Genomic DNA, 21,696 nt, shown 5'->3' on the forward strand with positions numbered 1-21,696 from the left:
TAGGCAACATTTCTCAGAGCGGTCAGCAATCAACCTGTGAGGGAAACCATTTGATAGTAAATGTAACCAGGAGTGATTATTAGCGACAGGTGAGCTTTAAAAAAACAGGTGTAACCACAGCTACACCACAGGAAACTTTTAATAATGAGGAAGAAACAAACCCAGAGAAGAGAGAGAAAAAGCTTTGGGGCGTAATGAACTGTGTAGGCGAAGCTACGCCAACATAGCCAGAACTATTTGCCTATTACAAAAACAGTGACTTCATGCCTAAATGTAAAACAAATAAATCAAAACATCCAAGGAGTAGCAGATCGGAATCCCGTTTGATTATTATGTTTCGTAGAGGGTTTCAATGAGCTCTTTTCCAAGACACACAACAGCTATCCTAATAGAACCAAAATATTTCATTACTATGCAGTACACAAAAGATTTGATCAGTGCCTTATCTACTTGATTAAACTCTAAAGCTACGATCATGCTTGCTTATCTCCGTTTCCTGTGGATGTCATGGTGACCTATCTGGGTTTAATCTGATTTAAGGGCTGTCCTTAGATTATTCCTGCCCTCTGGTCCATGAGAATATGAGAGCAGAGAGACTGCCATTGTTGTGCTAAATAGTTGAAAGAGTGGGACACTCTGGATGGATTTTACGGAGTCATATTAGCTTATGGCCAACACAAACACAAAGAAAAAAAGAAGAAAGAAAGGAGCATTCAATTGGAGTAAGCTTCCAAACACTGCCTTGGGAAATTTGGTGTTGATACAGGGATCTAGTTCTCATACTTTTAGGGAGCTTAAAAGTCTTACTTTAGCCAATTAACATATAAATACTTTAACTTGTAAACACATGCAGGCCCGATGTCAAAGCATATGCCACACTAAGCAGCTTAATCTGACAGAGATAATGGAAATCATTCAATGGGTACATGTAGTTCGTGAACCCAAGAGTATTTGGAAATGAGCGTCAGATCCAAACCAAATTTGACTTCAAAAATTGGTCGAGATCCTAGAGAGAGAAAAAGAGAGGGAGCATGAGACGCGGAGGAATGCTGCCATCAGGCTAAGGGAGCAGGTCATTCCAGGACACCACCATGCATGTGTGATTGAGCGTGTGAGAGAGGGGGAGCTGCAGGATGTGTGGTGACTACCTCAATCAATTGAAAACACACGCGGAGCTAAACAGCCAGTAAAGAGCACAAACAACAACAAAATCCCTTATATAAAGCAGATGCATTCACACATCACAAATGTGTGCAAAGCTTATAGCATCTTGAACCTATAAGAAAACATAATGATAGAGATCTTAAAAGGCCAATAAAATGAGGAACTCTCAGTTTAAAAGTGTGTGACTCTAGTATTGGGTGGTTTCAGCTCTTCTCATGCAAAAAGCTCTCGCATACTAAAGGGAAGTGGTCATTAACTTAATCCAGCACTGGAGAGAACCTCCACTTGAATGTCATTATAATGCTCATCCTTAACAAAAATAAAACGTGCCTAATAGGAAACATACAGAGGTTATAAACTTCTACACATTTTTTATTTCATAATGAATTCTACAGAGAATATATGAAGTATCAGAAAACAACAAATAACAAAAAAGATGTTGTTCAGCTGTTACATAAAACACCTGTTTGGCAAAATAAAGCAAAACAGCGGAGGCAGCAGACGACCAGCGTGAGAAAAGACTTCCTCCCCTAAAGCCCTCTCTCTAGACAAACAGGATCAAATCATGAATGTGAATTATAGCAGTCTCTATGCATCCACATGTGACTAGCAATAGTTGTCCCAGTGAGCTATGAAAGAAAAACTCTGATCTTTGACTAGGGAGAAGAGAAACTTTGCTCATAGGTTCAAATAGTAAATTATTATCATTTCAGGTTTAACAGCAGAGGTGGAACCAAGTCACTGTTTTGGAAATCTCAAATAAGGCCCCGTCCACACAAAGTCAAAACGAACACGAAACGCTAATATTTTCCAGAACGTTTGTCGTAAAGACGGAGACGTAAAATAAATGTGATCGACCACACGAATGCATGAAAACGCTGCAAAATGTATGCCAGGCCTGTAAGTGGCGCTGTGGTGCCAAAGCAAAAATAGGTGAAAACAGGCAACGTAATGTTGGGCATGCGCAGTAATATTTATACAACAAACAAACCGGAAAACCGGAAAACCGGAAAATGGCCCTGCGGGTCCATTTTCGTGGTTCAGTCAAATTGAGGTGATAAACTATGTCGTCGATATTGCTCTGTTCTTCCTGGAGATATTCCAGAAGAAGAAGATTCTGTTGTAAGCCCGACAGCAGGGTGAGTAGCATGAGCAGCAACCATTCAACACAGTACGGCGCCATTGTTGTTGTGATACTGTGTCGCGCATGCGTGTTTAGAGGCGACGCTATGCTATAAGAAGCTATGCTAAGCTATGCGTGTAAAAAAAAAAAATGCAGTTAGAGCTTAAAGATGGAAACGCGAAAACGGCATTTCAAAATCTTCCCACTCTGAAGGCTTAATAAAAAAAAGATCGTTTACAGACCCCCGAAACGCCGGCTTCGTATGGATGAGAGGCTGGTTTGATGAAAAATTTGTGCGTTTAGGCCAGGGTTTGACTTCGTGTGGACGGGGCCTAAAACTCAAAACTCAAACTTTGGGTTTCAAGTCCTTTTGAATTTTTGTATTTCTTGAAAAAAGTGAACAAGTTAAATGTAAGTATAACTGTTATCCTATTAATACCTGTAGTTATCTCAACATTTGATGAAGATTGGCTAGCAAAAGAAAAATAGTCTACCTACCATTGTCTATGCTACTATAAAAAACTGGAAGTTTTTCCATCTCTGTCTGATGTTCTCTTTTTGCATGGTTTCTAATGATCATTTTAAAATCTAATTAATTAGATCAACTGTACTGCAGCTCAGGGACACATACATGTAGAGTATGGAAAGAAAGAGAGGTGGTCTGCATTGTTTTGGGATGTACGGCATTTTGCAATGTTTGGCGTAAATAAACTTTTAGCACGGATCATAGGCAGTTTTCTATATTAGACCCCAGATCTTTTCTATTACAAAAAAAAAGTCCAATTCAATTCAAGATGTCCTGCTTATCTGCAGTGAAACATACCCTGAAATATATGTTGAAACATATGTTTAGAAACATATATTTCATTTTAAAAACACATTCAGACTTAATAGTTTTTAACTGTTGCAGCTCCAAAACTTTGGAAGGGATTGCCACTGCACATTAGACAGGCCACCTCTTTGTCTCATTTTAAAACTCTTCTTAAAACCCACCTCTTTTCTTTGGCTTTTGACACCTTGTAGAGTGTTGATTTTATGTATACACATGCATATTTTTATCCTGTGCGGGCAGTGCTTTTATTTTATTTTATTTACTTTTATTTATTTTAGTTATTTTATCCTTTTGCGCAGCACTTTGAAAACCTTTTGTTTATTGAAATCGTGCTATATAAATAAAGTGGAGTGGATTGGATTGAACTGAATCAGTAGTGGTACAACTGTTCCTGCCAGCATCTTTTATATCTACCCTTTTTCCAACAGGACAACAGAGGAAGAATCCTTTATCTTGTGCTTTAGGTGTAGATAGTTAAACAACTGAGGCCTATTTGACATTGATTTGGTCAAACATGATTTGTACTTTAACAAGGCTCCTGTGGACTTAACATGACCGACCGGCCCACCGCACTTGAGAATGAATTTCCCCACATCCCAGCTTTTTTTTGAGGTCAGATACAGCAGTGGTGCTTGTTGACATTAAGCTTAAGCTTAGCTTCTTCAAACTAAAGCATAAAATGTGGTAGAAGTATCAACTGAGCTTTGTCAGCAAAGGTTTTTTTTGTTATTTGTTTAAATGCTTTTTAAATGGGATTGGATGAGCCAGGAAAACCTCATCTTTGCTGCAGTTCTTGTGATTTTGCAATGTAATTGGTAAATGTCAAATAGCTTGTACCTCTATAGTGCTTTTTCAAGTCATGGGACTTGACCAAAGTGCTTTACACCACATTCAGACATTCACGCACAAACTGTTGGTATAAGATATGGATTCATTAAATAGAAGTTCTTGGGAAAAACAAAAAATAAAAGCATTTAAAATTATTTTATGATGGCTTTGTTTAATGTGCCATGTACTGAATAACTCTGCGTTTCTTAAAGCACAAGGTAATGTACCAGAGTGCAGAAACTTCCCTAGGATGCTCATCATCCTAATGTGTTGTGAGTTTTCCATTCTGAAGCTTTGACGCCTATTGTAAATGTTGGACGTAAGGATTCATTTCATAACAAAAGTAGAATGGAAGGAGAAACGATGAATAATGAGTCTTTTGTGACCTGGTTTGATTCTTACCTGTCCATCCTGACCGACGTGCACCTGATGAATCTGGAGGTTTCCCTAAAAACAAGAAATCAAGGGTAAAAAAAGTGATTCCAAACAAAAGAACAATGCCAAATCTGTACGTTTCTTAGGAACTAAGTTTAAAAATCTATCATTGAGAGCTAAAAGGCACCAAATCTGTTTTTTTTGGCCTACCGCTGCAAGATAGGACAGCTCTGTTTCCGTGTGCCGAGACGCTGGCAGTGTTTACACGGTTCATAATGAGAAGCGAATGACATGCCCTTGTATTGATGTCAGCGACTGTATTATTTCTGGCTACATCAAGGCTTCTGTAAACAAAAATAATCTGCTCATGACACTGTAACCATTATAAAACCTCTGGACGGCCACAATCACGTTAACAAAAACATATGAAAACAAAACCTACATTCTCAGCTGTTTTTTTTTTTCTTCTTCATCTCTCTGCTAATTGTATTCATGTACACATGCAACTCTGTCTGTGCTTCCACATGTCCAGAGAGCCGTAGTCTCCGAGGCAGTTCATTTCCTTTTTATGCACGCTCAAACCAACGTCTTTGATGAAAGAGGCCCGTTCCTAATGAAAACATATTCTGTGAGTGGCAGCTGGCAGAACTGGGATTTTGTTGCTAAGCTTTGAACTCTGAAAAAACAAATAATATCTTGAAATAGGAAGGACGGAAGAGGGAAAAAAAATAAATCTGGGCTCAGCCACAAAGAGCAGGAAAAGCTTTAGAGGTTTTTCTGCCTCCAATTTATTGTGTCTGCCTCGCTCTGTTTCGCGTTTCTCACCGAAGCTCCTTTAGCACCATTACTGCACAGGAAATGAGAAAAACACTTGGTTGAAGTGTCAATTGCTTTTTTCACAAATGTCAAGCTGTCACCCATGTACTACATGTATCATGTTAAGTATTTGATTACATGTATGACTGTGTATACAGAGTGGCGCCATGAAATGAATCTTTCTCCCACAGCCTTGTAAAAATCATTAAGAGCAATGCTGATGCAGGAATTTTTCTCCGGCAGCTTGTGTGGTTTGGGGGTAAAATATGATTTTAAGTGGCAGGCTGTGTGTTCATGCTGTGATGTCTGATGGGGGGGATGATGAGTCACCTGAGCATTAAGCAGAAACAGAAATCTGCAGAAGCTGCCAAATTCTGGATAAATATGTTTTTTTTTTTAAAGGAAAAAAGTTCAGCTTTACAGTGCCTTGCAAAAGTAATCAAACCCCTTGAATGGTTTTACCTTTGAAGGCTGCAGCTTCAAGCTTTATTGTATTGGACATGCTTGGATGGAACAACATTAAGTGATGCATGATATAAGGGAAATTTGGATCAAATATGTTATTTTTTCTTTTTAACAAGAAGAACACTTAAGGTGTTGCAGATGTTTATCTCTCTTTAAACTAATTCCTCAAAGAAAAAAAGCAGTTCAGAAACATAGAGTGGTATTTAATGCCTGCTGTGCTCTTTAGGAATCAGAGGATTGTTAAAAAGAACATTAGCGCATTAGGAAGAAGAATAAAAAAAAAAAATAAATGTACTAAGCTGTGGAGATTTCACAGAGCTCCGATCGAACCATTTGAAAATGGAAAGAGGATGGCACACCATTACATCCATCCAAATGTTTTGAGTTCTGGTTATCTTTAAGGGGAAAAAAACCCAAAACAAAAAATATATGTTGTTCTTAAGATGTGCAAAACTTGTAGAGACACGTAGCAAAAGACCTGCAGCTGGAATTGAGGTTAAAGGTGATTCTACAAAGTACTGATCTGGTGGGGATGAAAGACATTTTTCAAATATTTCTAATTTTTAAAATTATGATTTGATTTTGATTGATTGATTTGATTGATTTTCTCGCAAATGAACAACCACTCTATTCTTTTTTACTGCTTCATATTAAAATCTGGATAAAATACAACTAAGTTTAAGGTTTGCAATGTAAGAAAATATGAAAAAGGGTTCAGAATGATCCTGACCTGAGGTCATTTTGTTGGCTTTAATGTATTTAGAATTTGTTTACATGGACCAACATGAATAACTTTCAAATGGCTTAAAGGGTGAATACATAATCTAGTAGTTAAAGACTCCAACTAATTGATTTCCTTTTCATGGGTATACTTATTCAAGTTGTTCCACATTATGATTAAGCATTCATAAAAAACGGATTATTACTTGAAAGATACATTCACCAGGCCTCAATATGGTTTTCTCTAGCTTAACAGAGCTTAGTGTGCTCAAAAAAAAAAAAAAACTATAAAACTTGTTTCTTTGCTTAACTAACATAGATGCTAGGTTTACATTTGAATTAAATTTTAAAGTTAAATATGCCATCTAAAAGTCTGTTAACAATAAAATTGTGGAAAGATTTAATATTTCCCTTCCATAAATTTTAAAGGGGTTTTCTAAAAATAAGGATAAGAAAAGCTGGTTTAAAGGGAAAGCTACCATTAAAAGAAGACTATAGACTTCAATAGTTGGACTTCTAACCAGCCTAACATGCATAACAAAAGTGTAATAAACATGTTAAACTTTTAATAAAAAATGGGCAATGAGATGGATAAATATTGATGACCAGACGTAACATCTGTCTGCTGTTTCCAACTTTTCTACACATGCATTGATAAAAACTTGCCTCGCTGTCCTGTGTGATCTGCACCTCCTCTCCTTGTGGCACCTGAGCGATGTGAAGCTGTCCCTGTGGAATCTGAGACACATGAAGGAAGACTTGAGCATTTTAGTAAAGAGATACATGATAAAGTAAAAAAAAAAAAAGACAGAAAATAAATACTGTAAAATGACATCCACCAACATAAAGAAATTCCACATATGAGAACAAAATGAAAATTGATTTTCTAAGGCCTCCAGTAACCATAGTGACCCATTAGAAAAAGAAAAAATGAAACAGTGGTTAACCTTCCCATGAGTGTCTGACCTAACAAAATTACTTCATAACCGCACAAATGAGTCGTCCAGGAGGTTACAAAAGAACCCGGAGCAACATCTAACCCTCTGCATGCCTTGGTTAAAAAATTCAGGGTCGGTGGAAAAACCGTCATCCAGGTCATAGTCATTCCGTAAAAATTCAAAAAATATCCACTGGACTTGGTTTCCAAGATTTGAAGACGTTTCGCCACCTCTCCAGGAAGCTGGAGAGGTGGCGATGAATTCATCGGTAACCATTTGCATGTTTCCAAGCGATACAAGGCTTTGTCTATATAAGACTCAAATTCACTGCGGATCCAGACATTTGAATTGAAAAAGCTTCCTGGAGAAGTGGCGAAAAGTCTTCAAATCTTGGAAACCAAGTCCAGTGGATATTTTTTGAATTTTTACGGAAAAACTGAAGCTCTAGATCCAAAGTTGGGGTCATTGTTTTTTCCAGGAATGTTGTATTAATGTAATGTACTCCAACCAATAGTTTGGGTCATGAGAACATTCAGGTACTATTTTTGGGAACGGCTTCACTAGATGACCACCAAAACTTTGAAAAAAATCTTGCCTTGCCTTACATTCAGCATTTCAGAATCAGGTTATAGTACAGACAGTAACACACGGCGGTGGTAGTATAATGGTCTCAGGCTGATTTGATGTTTAATCACAACGATTTAAAAGAAATAAGAGCGAAACTATGCTCTCTAGCAGAAAATAGCACGCATTGCTCATGCTTAAGTTTCAAGCTATCATTCCAGCATACCACTGACTGTCTTCGTTATGTTTTTCTATATTATATCATGTTTTAATCATTATTCACTTAATTACATGCAGTGAACTTAAAAATATATATATATATATAGCCCAGACTTTTTTGTATGATTTTCTCCTGGAGTGAGTTTGTAAAATCATTGAATGTTATCTTAAATCGTTCAATATGGCTTAAGAGTTTATAGCCTCTATCAAAACGGCATACAACTCCATAAACTGTATTTACCTAAATCAGAGTGAAACTCCTTCATAAACACCTATAACTTTTTATAAAGACCTCTGAACTGACAGAGAACTCCCAGTATGCTATTCTGAGCAGGTTTGTCTACCAGACAGAACACCAGCATAGCAACATTAGCTTTATTTCTACCTGCAACTGTTTTATCAGAAAGTAAAATCTGTGTGTTGTTTTTTAAAAGGAGAATTTCTGTTTAGTTTATGAAGCATCATGCAGTGCTGCACGATTTGATGAAAATGTGTGATTGCAATTATTGTGGACTATATTGCGATTGCAATTACGAAATTATAAATGAATGGTGTCATGAGTTGCGTGCTTGAATATCAAGAACAGCAGAGAGAGTTAGAAGCTTCTTCCAGCTATGGGAAAAGGGGGCCTACAGGCTTTCTGCATGTTCCAATAGCCTTTTGGGTTGGATGAAACTCACTTTTTACTGCATTTTCTGTGAAAGAGAAGAATCAAAAACACAACTGAACCTCTCCTATCTCCTTGTGTGTGTGTGAATGTTGTATGTTGTTAAACTAGTTGTTAACTATGTTGTCGGGTGTGTAAGTCAGAGACATGTTTTTTTTCCCATTTTTTCATGACTTTCATCAAAATTGAAATCTAAAATAGTTTAGTTGTCACATGACTATACCTACAGTGTTTTTAAGAGAGAACCCTGTTCACGGGCCCACACATGCATATTTGTTTTACAAAATTTGTCTTTTATGCGATTACATAGTTGCACAGCATAATCGTGCAGCACTAGCATGATCTTCCTGAGTGTTATAGCCATTTTGGGTGTCTTCTCATTTTTCTATACCTGATGAGGAAGGAAATACTCAGAGCTAACTAGAAGATTTCTGGTATCGATGCAGGCCTTGGATCTCTCTGTTATTGCAGCTCAAGAGTTGGTTTAACTTGAATTCTTTTGAAGACGAGCCGAGTTTGGTTCCTTTCTCTTGGAACAATCCACCCATAAGCTGTAGTGGGCCTGAATGTGACCTTTGACCACAGCATCTGTTAATGGCCCTTCCATCATTCAGCATCCGTTAGTCTTTCATTAGTTTATAGGTTGGTTAATATTTCTCCAGCCCCAATGTAGTGGGTGGTATGAAGCATCCCATAGCAGCATGACTCATGCTCTGTGGGACCCTTAAATGAAACTTAAACCCAGGGTGTGGGAGATGATATTAGTAAGCAAAGGAAAAATCAGGATAGAAGCCAATGTTTAGAGGCTAATAGAGAAATCTTTTGTTTTGAAACCAAGCAAATGCTTCTTTGTGGTTTAGAAGTGAATAAGAGATGAGATACGCACCACCTGAACCTGCCCGTCTTCACCAATGCGATGGAACTGGACCTGCTGATTGGCCAGCGTGTAATGCAGGGTCTGCTGGGTGGCGGCCTCTAAATGAGCAGCTTCATCCGAGACACCATCCTCTGCATCAAAGAGGCAAAGGGTGAATTAAAGTTTAACTTCATAACACTGTGGGTAAAACAGCTCAGGATAATTAATCATATACAAGTTGTATAAAAGAGCAAGACTTTATATATTTACTAAATTTCTAGGTTATCTGCTCGCTGATGCCTTGTTTGTATTCAAAAATAATAAAAGCTATTTGGTTTTAATTTAAGATTAAACCAAATTTATAGTCTAACAACAACCATCACAGCTCAGACTGAACAACTTCTGGGTTCATCTAGAGATGCAGACATCAGTCGCCTATTTCCACTCGATCCTCTTTCATCAGATCAGCAAGACAAATACTAAAGATCTGGATTTTATTCCTGTTTCAATGCATCAAAGGCTTCAACATTCCTCACACATCAATCGTCAGCTGGAACTTATATGTACCGTGAGTTCAGTAACAATCCGATAGAGGTGAGGTTCATGTGCTTTAATGCATAAATGTGAACATTCCAGTAGTTCCTTCATTTCCTGATAGACATAAAGCTAGCTCTAGCAAGGAACCTCCAAAAAGGCTCTTTATCTTACAAAAAAAATTATACAAGGTAGAAAAATGGCCAATAAAAGCTAAAAAAAAGAGGGGGGGGGAAAGCTATCATTACTTTTAGGTGAAGCCAGACTGCCTTATTGTAATATAGCCACTTTTGTATTCCCCATAAACATCACCGCATTATGCAGACATTTCAAAGATTAACACTCCCTCTTATCTTTCATTATCACAGATGTGTGGTGAATCATAAATATTTTTTTAAGTGCTTTATCTAAGTGATGAGGGATACAAACCCCTGTGGCTGACTAAAGCCAATGAGTTTGTTTAATGCAAAGAAAAGCCTCTTTTTTTCCAATTAATTTAAAGTAAAACCCAATGACTGTTTGGTTCCTCTGTGTGTGTGTGTGTGTGTGTGTGTGTGTGTGTGTGTGTGTGTGTGTGTGTGTGTGTGTGTGTGTGTGTGTGTGTGTGTGTGTGTGTGTGTGCTGACAGATGCATCATCTGAGTCTTGTATACTCTAGGGTGCGCATGGCTTGTAAAGGCAGGGCCGGACTATCCGCCCCTAAGGTAGTGTGTGCTAACAGGATATGTAGCTTTCCTCTGCAGTGCTGCGCTTCTCTGGTCAGAGGTGAGAGGTGATAACTCACAGGAAGAGGGGAGTACAGAATGCTTTGTGTGTCGATTGTAAACAGCTGCAGGGGCACCTCGAGTTCTGATTGCAGAGCTGCTTTTATGTAAGAAATAAGAAACGCTGTATTTACATTCACTGACTGTCTTTATATTTTTCAATACAAACAAAACAACCGGCATGTATTTTTTCACATAAATGTATGTCAGTAATTAACTTTGGATCCATGTTCCCATTATTGTGTCCATTTTTTTCACCATTGGGTTTCAAAAGCAGTTTTTTATTTCATGCCATAAAAAAAAAAAAATAAAAGATTAAAAAAAAATGACAGTTGTACAAACGTCTGAGCTCTCTGTTTTTACCTGCCACCGTACTGCGGGGAGTTCGTTTGGAAAAGCTCTTGACTGCCAGACTCTGGCCACGCTGCTTGCGTCTCCAGGCGGTGCGACACTTGGAATCGATGCTCTGTTTGATCCGGTACCAGTCAGATTCAGAGATGCCAAATTTGTGGAACAAGTGGCCTGAGAAAAAGAGGTGCATGTTGGTCACGCTACTAATTAAGTGACGGTTGTACTATAGGTGCCTGTTCTAAAGAATCTGATTTTAGATATCTGGCTATTAAATTTTATAGAAGCTGCCTGTGCAAAATTCTCTGTCACCCGGGGAAAACATGGTGGACAAAGACAGCTCCTTGACGGTGTGCAAATATAAACTTCTAGACATCTTGTGAGGCAGCACATAAATATCACTATGATCAAAATATTAGCACTTGCTACTCTTAAATAGCAGGAAGAGACTTTAAAAAAAGTTGTAAACAGCTGTGTTTTTTACTTCCTGATGTAATGTGTTGTGAGCTTGCGTTTTTGTGCCATACACGCCCCCCTGGAGCCGGTGTTCTGTCAGATGAGCATACCAGGTCATACCAGGTCAGACCAGCATACCCATGGTTAATACCCATTTATTCCTTTAGTTTTGTACAAAAAATACACTTTAAACTACTTCAACGAGTATTTATCTCTTTAGTCATGTACAAAAAAAACTATTTAATTACTTAGTTTTTGAAGCATGGCCATTTGACCTTAAATTTTTTTTTTATTTTTTACATAACTATAGGGATACACACCCGTCGAGGTAGTTTAAAGTTATTTTTCATACAAAACTGAAGGGATAAACGCAAATCTGACGTCTTGCGCGTGCGTATTGACTATGGGTATGCTGGTCTGACAGAACACCGGACAGAATATTAGGCACAATTGGAAAAGAACCACAGAGTATAAAAGCTGAAGATGTGTCTACTTTTTGACTGACATAAACCACCTTTCCAAACTATACCTTTTTAACACTAGAAAAAAAGAAATCACATTAGGCTTAAATGCAATTTCTTAGCCAGTGAAGCAGCCATGTTTGAAATTTCAACCGTTACTGTCCGAAAAAATCTGAAATATCTTGATTAACAGCATAACTGTTCCCTCTAAGGCAGGAGGAGCTTTTCAGCTTGTTATAAATAAATTCTGACCATGTGTTTATTGGGGAACAGAAATATGTCTGTAACATCATTTTTCATACACATTTCTTTTCAAATATATCATAAAAGCTAAAAACAAATACAATTAAGACCTTTAATAGCAGATTCAAGCCATTTAATGTATGCAAAAAAATGCATTTTTGGTAAACTGAATGTATTACCAGAACTAATAATTTATGAAATTATTAGTATATAGAACATTTCAGACACATTTAATTTGTTCTAATCATGTGGTAAACTCAGGCATCTCTTTTTCAAACCTCCAAAGGATCTGCAGGCTAAATTTCATTCAGTCTCTAAACCTAAAATAGGGTTAGTATCTTTACTGGAGCTGCTTCCTCTGTAACCAACGCATACATTCGTAAAAAGTGAATGTAACCACTGTCTGGGTCCCCTTTGCTTCCCCACACCTTTTGGCAAGTTAACACAGGCCTCACTGTCTCTTTTCCATCTCCCTGCATGAGGATATGTACAGGTGGACTGACTGGCTGTCTGGAGCCGCATTATAAATTGTTAAGAGGGCGAGGGCCAACTGACAGCTCATTTCTATTCAAGTTAGCAAAAGAGCTACAATCATTAACTACCCAGGGGTAGAAAATGAGACAGTGGGGTTATCTGATGGTACTGGTATGACACCATGCAGCAGCCCTTTCTGCACCTGATAGGTCCTGCACAGGCAAGCCTGGCAGCGTTTCCTTCATTCGTATTTTCTTCTTTTTTTTCCTCCCTTCAAGGCATAATGAGTCACCCAACAGCCAACCAGCCCTGCTCTTGTCTCTACATACTTCTCTGTCAAAACAAATCTGCATGTATCTACACATAAAATATAGAAAAGAAATATATTAAGGAATGTATTAAAAAAAATCTTTGTTACATCAATGGAAAACTAAAGAGGTCAGGAAGAGGGGGGATAAAAAAAGCAATGATTGTGTAATAAGAGATATTGAAATGCAAAAATCAAATCATGAACGTTTGCACATGGTTACTCACAAGAACCAGAAATGTCTGAGTAAAAACTAAATATTCCGAGCAACGCCTGTCCTCCAGTTCACCTCTGTGCAGCTGGTCAAGTGGCCTGAAGTGGGTGTAAAAGGCAGATCTTTATCTGCAGCAAGTGCTGTACACAGAGGTGTGCGGCGGTCCGGGAGGAGGGGACTTTTAGATAAACCGCAGGGAAAATGTGTTGTCAACACATCCATATTTTTTCCACAGGAACATATTATTTCTAATGAGGCTATTAGCATCATTTTACATCAAAAGTTAGTAAAAAAAAATACTCAATACATACAAATGACTAATTTATGTGAGATAAAGTAAAATGACAGAATGAGCCACCAAAAAAACCCTCAATTTAATTCAAAATTAGAAAATCCTTTTTTGTTAATAAAACTTCAAGACGTCTCTTTATTGAGAGCCTAGACCACTACTAGGGTAATGTCCATCTTTCGGTTCAAAACGTCAGATTGTGACAGTCCTGGAAATGCTCTCTTAACAGACTGTCGTTGTGCATTTCCTCCATTCATCTTTCTTTCAGATAAAAAAGGGAGCTATTACTAAACTTCAAAGTTGTGCCACTTTGTCCTCCAAACATGGTAAGTGGGATGATAAATAAAATTTATTTTTTCCCATCAGAGCAGACAATAAAAGGTTCCATGAGTTTTTTCCACTAGAAATGCTGCAGTCTCACACAGCAAAGGTTAACTGAGAGCACAGCGACTGCTTACATTACTAGATTTCATGAAAACATAAAATTAAAAATAAATCTGTTATACTATTAGAGATCATTGCTCAAATGGATCTGACTGGGATATTCAAATATTCAGAAAAACACCTGAACACAATGACATCAGAATGATTTTTAAACAATAACGATCATTCCTTTCGCTATTATTAGATACTTCTAACGTGACACTTTGAAATGAAGAAATCACTAAACAGGCCATAAATAGACTAAACCAGTGAATGCAGAGCAGGATGCACTTCTAAAATTCCCAGACTTAGCTCTGGAATAATTTCCGGTTGCTAAACATAGACTAATTTATCTATTATATATTTGTTTGAATTCCCCTGGATGAGTGGATTACTTGGTTTGTAACCAACATGTTTTGGATTTTGTGTCCAAAACTTAATTAAAAATACATCAATATGATTTGTTAAATACTTTCCTACTTTATGCCTCAGTGTTGCAAATATAAATATTTCTCTTAAAATTATTCAAAACAGGAGTAAACCCCTAAAAAGGTTATGGCTGATGGCACTCCTACTATGATTGTAAATACTAACTCTAAATTTTCCTCAAAGACCTACAGAAATGAGAGCGACCCCAGTAACATCTTTCTACCAGACACGAGCATGTCATTTAGAGTTTAGTACGTGCGAAAATGTGGTGCACATTAATGCATGCTTCCAATGATGAATGAATGTTGTTGTAAGCCGCCATGGGAATACAGACTGCGGTCTTTATGGGAGTTAGGGTCGAATGTGTGCTTCAGAAACGCAAAGAGGATGAGGTGTGGGAAGGCCTCAGAGAATTCCTCTATATCTATAAGAACAAACAGATTCAAACCACATACAGTAGAGAGTTTACAAGGATTACTTTTACGTCCTAGTAATAAACACCATCAAACAGAGGGTGTTTTGGGCCATTTTTAGATTATGGAACCATCGATGACACGAGACACAGCTCCGATTCAGAAAGTTTTAGGCTGAGTTGCGTGCTGAGAATTGCAAATTGATTGGAAATAGTTTAACCTTTTAATCTTTAAAAAGGTTTATATTAGATTCCTAATTTGGGTGGGAAAAAAAGCCGATGAATATCAGCAAAGATGAATTTGCAATGTGTGAAATCATCAAGTATGGCTTAATGTTAATTAAAGACACAACCAGTCAGCTATGTGCAACACTTGTGATAGGAATAATGGGACATGATTAAACACTGCTCAGGATTAAAGTGCTTTGTGTTTTTACCCTCTGCCCCAGCGTCGTGCTAAGGTAGGCCCCCCCCCGAGGTAATATGCCTCCTGCCGCATTAGCGGTGAACCTTTCGCAAATAAAGCAGAGCTTTTTTCATCCTCTCTTCCTTTTAAATGATGTTTCTACAGATACCGGCCAAACTTCCTAAACTTTCCTGATAGAATGAAAAAATCTTTCATCTAGATCTACCAGACTGATGACGCATTATAAGCAGAACTTGATCAGTTTCATTTGGGACCCGTTTCATATGATGAAAGCCATAAACTGAAAAGCAGGGTACCAATTCTCATTGTTCATCTGTCCACGGAATAAAACATCACTAGTTGTCACTCAGTGAGGATATAACTCTGTAGGGATACCTTCCTTGCCACAAGCAGCTGCTTTTTATTCCATGTCTGACACTCTGACCAGCATCACAGTCAGAATTAGGTATTAAAAAGCTTAAGTGTCTGCACAATGGATACGTTTAAATGTGTTTTAACGTGGCTTTCAACAATAAAGCTCGTGTGGGTAACTTTTAGAAAAGTAAATTCCTATTTTTATTTTTTTTTATATATTTGAGTTCATAGGTTTGATATTTGTATACTGGTTGAAAATAACTATGTGAAATTTTAAAATAACGTTTAAACAAAGCTGATTATTTAAGGAATGAAGTTCATCGAAAGGCTCAGATCATTTCATCCAGAAAGAACTGTCATTAGACATGCTCATTTAAAACATGGAAACTTTTGTGATCAGATTCTAAAATCGAAAAGACCCGAATCGACACGAAGATATGGAATTGCTCAAATGCAAACGACGCCCAACCCTTTGCTTGGGGGAAGGCGAAATCAAATGATACAAAGTTAAGTTAGTAGGAAAACAAAAGGATATCCTAAGTAATTTTTCATGCGTCCTAACTGGCCTCCATAAAACCAAGGAACACTGCCTTATTTTTCACTAATGGTGAGAAATAGTGATGTTCGCATCATGCAGAGGGGCTTTTTGGCTTTAATAGGGACAGAGCAGATGGGAAATTTAAAAAAGAGAACTTCCTTCTTCATCTTTAATTCAATTTAAAGTCAGTACTTGGATGGTTCAAACCTACACAGGCTTGGGAGCGGACAGACTGTAATTCGCACTGCTTTGGAACAGATAAAAAAGACTAATTTTTAGCTTTTGATCTCTTCTTAGATGTTTCTATTTTCTGTTGGACAGCCATCTTTTAAGATTGTGGAGCTCAAATGGACCTGCAAATGTAATAGCTTTGCATATGAAATCATTTAAAAGTTTTCTGTTCAAATTGGGGCAACTCACATATGCAAAGAAAGGCATTATAGACATTTTCTCACAACTTGCTCCACCTTCTGCTTGAAGTAAAGTCGATTTAAGTGATGCAGTCCCAAGTGAATAATAAAACAGCAACATTTTACGACTTACATCGGATGCCATAGATCATTAGAGGATCTAGCTGCTTCTTTCCATGCTTTCCTTGCCCGGAGAGGTTTGACATTGCCTGGACCTCCCGGTGAAATAAGTAGTCCAACAGAGTCAGGGCCATTTTCTCTGCTGTGCGGCAGTTTGTGCTGATATAAAGCATGTCAGATGGAGAAATTGGGCAGCGGACCCTCATCTCGGAGTTGTTTTCATCTCCCAACCAGGTACCTTCTGGATAATCCTCTAAAATAAAAATAAAAAGAGAAGAAGGAAAAAAAACATTTTTTTGAAAAACAAGCTTCTGCTTTCTGATGCAGAAATCAGAAGTACTTTATTAGCCCCTTAGGGGAAATTATTTTCTTGCAGTGCAACTGTTTACAGAAGAGAGATGTACGATGTACACTTAGTATATCTGTGTTCATCCCTACTGTAAAAACATGGTTCAAGATGAATGCATATGTTCCTTTAAAAGCTTTGAATCAGAGGTGGACAAATATCACAGAAGAATTAAATATAAAGTAATACAACAGCACCCCCATGTGGCTGTACAAAAAAGTGTTTCACTTCTGGATTTCTAACTAATGTGACTAACTACTGCATACTATTTTAACACCACATAGGGTAGATGGAATGGTCTTAGTAAAAGCTGATTAGCACAATTCTGTCTATTTAATGACAAGTTTTAAATAAAAATTTTACCTTCATCACAATCAGAAATAAAATAGAGTTTTTTTATTTTTTCTAGCAGAAGCCAAGCTTCTATCAGCATATTAACCCTCACATGCATGAATTATGAGAAACTCTGAGGATTTTTTTTACTGCTTCTAAGTGTTTTTAAACATCCTTAGGAATATAAAACAAGGTTTGAAAAAATAATCGTATCTTTATTCTATTATGATGATGCTTCTAAAGCATTTGATCATGTGAATCACCAAAAACTGTTCTGCAAGTTAGAAAGCAGAGGTGTACCCAATTATCTAATTAGAATCCTTGTCTACTGGTATGGTCATCAACTGATGTCTGTCAAATGGGGTAACACAATGTCTGATTTGTTTAATGTTGGTAACGGAGTAAGGCAGGGAAGTATACTGTCCCCTTACCTCTTCAACATCTACATGGATGAATTATCAAAGCGTCTGAATTGTTGTAAAACAGGCTGTGTAGTTGGTGACCGCATAATCAATCACATCATGTATGCAGATGATTTGGTAATCCTATGCCCATATAGTGTTGGCCTTCAACAACTACTAAGGGTCTGTTCCCAATATGGTTATGACTTTGACATCAAATATAACGCTAAGAAAAGCAATGTTATGATTGTTAGAAGTAAGGCAGATAAGCATCTGATAACCCCTGACTTCTCTTTATCTGGCAATGTCCTCAATATATGCAATGAAATTAAATATTTGGGACACTACATAACTGATGACCTGTCTGATGGCCGTGACATTTTTAGGCAGTATCGTATGATGTATGCACAAGTTAATACTCTGATCAGAAAGTTTGGTATGTGTTCATCCTCTGTGAAGATAGCTCTTTTTAAAGCTTTTTGTACTTCATTTTACACAGCCCATCTGTGGCGAAGATACAAAAAAAGTAGCCTGCAGAAACTCTATGTAGCATACAATGATGGCATGAGGCTACTACTCAAAGTGCCTAGATGGAGCAGTGCTAGCCATATGTTTGTGCATAATGCTGTTCCCACATGTGCAGCTGTGCTCAGGAATCTCATGTATAAATGCGTAGAGTATCTGTGTCATGCAATAATATAATTGAAATTTTATTAAATCCTGTTTTTAGTACGGTGAGACTCTACTCAAGATTGTGGAATCATTGGCGTCATCATTTATTTGTGACTCGGTGAATACGTCGTGTTTATTTTACTTTTCTCTTTTTTACATATATATATTGTTAACTTTTTTTTTCTTTTTCTCCATGGACCTTTTTGTGTCTGGAATAAAGATTGATTGATTATGAAATATTTATCTGTCCACTCAAGTGTACTTTATGCATTTTATACTGATGGAACGGTGGTTCCTCTGCTCTAATTTAGGAACCGAAATAGCAGAGGTATTTGGTCTTTTCCCTGTGTGTCAGCCATCTTGGTTTCACAGACCTTTTCTTTCCATTGCAATGATCAACAAATGAGATTTTTCAGTATGGTATGATGCAATAGTTTCCACTAGATTGGACTAAATGCATAAGTTCCCAGAATTTAAAGGCATATACATAGAAAAAAGCTAGTTTAAACAGAGGTACACTGTAGTGATCACTATGCATGAAAGGGTTAACACAAAAACATTTGTATGACTATGATCAAGAACATTTGTAAAAGAGGCCATGTTTTCCTTTGAACACAAGTTTTTCAAAACCCTGAAAACAAGTTATGAAAAATGAACGACAGCCACTTGCATCTACTGTGGTGGATTTTGCATGTTGCTTTTCCTGCTAAAAGAGGATAATTTTGTAATAATGCAGGCCCTTATAAACCAACAAAACCCAAAAGATGATATAATTAAAATATCATGATGAATTAATATGATTAATATGTTTATTTCGCTTGCTTACTCGATGAAAAAAAATAGTTTGAGTCGAGCCGGCCAAAGTATTTTTTCATCCTTCTAATTTAAACCACCTCTGGGAACCACAGTTATGCTTATTTTTGAGAAACTTATTATACTTTCTGCATCTGAACATAAAAATAATCCTGACTTCTGCCTAATCTAGCTATTCATTGAAATCACTACCTTAGATTAGATATCTCTAGTTGCTGCGTCTTACCTTCTGCATTAAGGGTGATCAGCGTGACATTTTGGCCATTTTGTGCACCGCTTGAATGACCACTATTAGAAACAGAGTCGCTGGCCTCGGAGCCGCTGTCTTGTTCCTCTTGACTCTCGTCAGCGCCCGGCACTTTAACCAGGATGGTGTTCTGTCGCCTCCTGGCCACTGTGCTGCAAAACCCAAATACTGTATTTATCCCACTTACATGTTCTGGTTGTTCCTGGTTTAAAGAACTCTGCATGGGGATGACTGCCATATTAAATAGGGGCTTTTAAACAAAATACTTTTAAAAAGTGCTTTTCATTGCAAAAGCAACAAAAGTTTTGAAAAGCTACAATAGAGAGTGCGTTCATTTACATTTAAAATGCAGAATCATGGATGTATATTGAACTTTTTTCTTTGCAGATTAGCTAAAGCTTATTTGAACTGACTAGTTTCCTTAAACAGCCTTGGCTTTTAAGCAAAGTCAAGCAAAAATTCATCCGATTGGACTTTGAATTAATTTGAAGTCAGCAAAATGTTCTTTTTCCGTTTGATCAAACAGTTTTAAGTGGAGTGATCGCCCGTGGACAACCCTACAGGTTTAACCGTGCTGCTGCTAAACTTCACCTAAACAAACATGGTCTTTGTCAATAAATAGCGAAGCCTTTGTTTCATCTGATCACATCTGGGGGATGTCACTAATAAAGGAGGATTCCCTAGAAACACTGCTCTTAAAATATTAAAAAAACAGCTGTTATGTATTTTATATCTATTAGCATGAAAATGCTTTCAAAGAAAACTGTGCTGAGCAGGCAGATTTTCTACTGACAGCAAACCTCTGGATATATGAGCTAAAATGATTTGCCAAATCTGAGAAAGACATTAACTAAGAAATAGGAGCTGGCATCTTCCTTAGAGGTCGATATGAAAGGTAGCTGCTTACTTGCTGAGCAGGTTTTCGAGTGGATTGTCTTCCTGGTTTAAAGCCTTTGGTTGTTCCCTGCTAACTATCACATTGGTTTGCGGGACAACGCTGAAAAAGAAGATTGAAGCCGATCAGTGCCGAGCAGGTTTTAAAAACTGCGACCCCAAGCTGAGAGACCAATCGCAGCTTACCATCGAACTTTGTTCCAAGTTTGAGTGGCCCCCTGTGGGGAACCTGCAACCATCGGAACCTGCACCGGGCTCTTTGCACACGGAGCCACGCTGTCAAGTTTGCGGACAAGGACTTTGCAGGTGGAGTCTAGGGACTGCAGCTTTGACTCGATTGCTTCCAGCCGCTGGTTAATGGATTCAGTCAAAGAAACCAAAAGATTCTGGGAAAATAATTAAAAAAATAGAAAAACAATTAAAGTGGAAAGTGAAAAATAATGTCTGAATATGCTAAGAGCTGATTGGTATAGAGAACTAATACCTTAATAAAAGAGAGTTCCTGGTTATTGTTGTTGCTGTTGTTGTTGTTGTTGTCCTGGCTGCTGCTTAGTTTCCTCTTTTTCTTCTGTGGTCTTTCCTCACTGTCTCCATTATTGTCTAACAAATCTACAATAAAGCAAACAGAAAATGTCAGGGGATTTACAAGGTAGATCTGTTCAAGGTAGATCTGTTCAGCATGCTCAACCAAAGCTGTGTTAGCATCTAACTAAATTTAGAAGGAATAAATTAGCTCTAAGGCTATCAAACAGAAAAAATAGATTTAATTAGTTTACAAAGAGAGAGGGTGTCCTCAGTTAATAATCTTACCGTTACGACCATCCGGCTGAAAATCCTCCACTGTTATTTGAACTATTTCATCCAGCTCCTGTCCAGACATTCTTCACTGCTGAATACAAGACAGCAGGAAAACATTCATTAACATCAGCATGTTGATTTCACTTTCCACAGTTGGTATCTTCTCTAATATCTGATGATTAATCAGACCTCAGATTTAAAGTCCTTTAACTACTTCCATGTTATTTTGGCCGCATCACATCCTGACACTGACGTCCATCCTGGGCTATCTTAGCTGCAGAAAAAAATGCCTTCCATAAGCATTCAAATCTGTTCGCAACTTTGTATATTTGAAACTAAAACTCTAATCCATTGGTGAAGGGATTTGTGTAATGAAGGGGAACATAATTATGAAGTTGATGGAAAAAATATATGAATTTAAAA

General features: G+C 37.5%; 1 protein-coding gene across 2 annotated transcripts in view; it reads right to left on the reverse strand.

Annotated features, from left to right (window-relative positions):
• The window catches only part of banp (BTG3 associated nuclear protein), a 51,360-nt gene that overhangs the window by 25,924 nt on the left and 3,740 nt on the right, over positions 1 to 21,696 (reverse strand). The window contains exons 2-11 of one of the 2 annotated variants that reach the window (XM_015404458.1): positions 21,286 to 21,361; positions 20,960 to 21,084; positions 20,662 to 20,861; positions 20,489 to 20,578; positions 19,561 to 19,733; positions 16,783 to 17,022; positions 11,228 to 11,386; positions 9,598 to 9,719; positions 6,990 to 7,061; positions 4,350 to 4,394 (exon numbers count right to left, since the gene is read on the reverse strand). In XM_015404458.1, coding sequence (XP_015259944.1) covers positions 4,350 to 4,394; positions 6,990 to 7,061; positions 9,598 to 9,719; positions 11,228 to 11,386; positions 16,783 to 17,022; positions 19,561 to 19,733; positions 20,489 to 20,578; positions 20,662 to 20,861; positions 20,960 to 21,084; positions 21,286 to 21,355 — 1,296 coding nt within the window. In that variant the 5' untranslated portion in view covers positions 21,356 to 21,361. Of the gene's footprint in view, positions 1 to 4,349; positions 4,395 to 6,989; positions 7,062 to 9,597; positions 9,720 to 11,227; positions 11,387 to 16,782; positions 17,023 to 19,560; positions 19,734 to 20,488; positions 20,579 to 20,661; positions 20,862 to 20,959; positions 21,085 to 21,285; positions 21,365 to 21,696 lie in introns of both variants that reach the window. The other variant, XM_015404451.1, reaches the window with a different exon arrangement.

The sequence above is a fragment of the Cyprinodon variegatus genome, unplaced genomic scaffold, assembly GCF_000732505.1.
Source record: "Cyprinodon variegatus isolate N-32 unplaced genomic scaffold, C_variegatus-1.0 Scaffold35, whole genome shotgun sequence".
Lineage (NCBI taxonomy): Eukaryota > Metazoa > Chordata > Actinopteri > Cyprinodontiformes > Cyprinodontidae > Cyprinodon > Cyprinodon variegatus.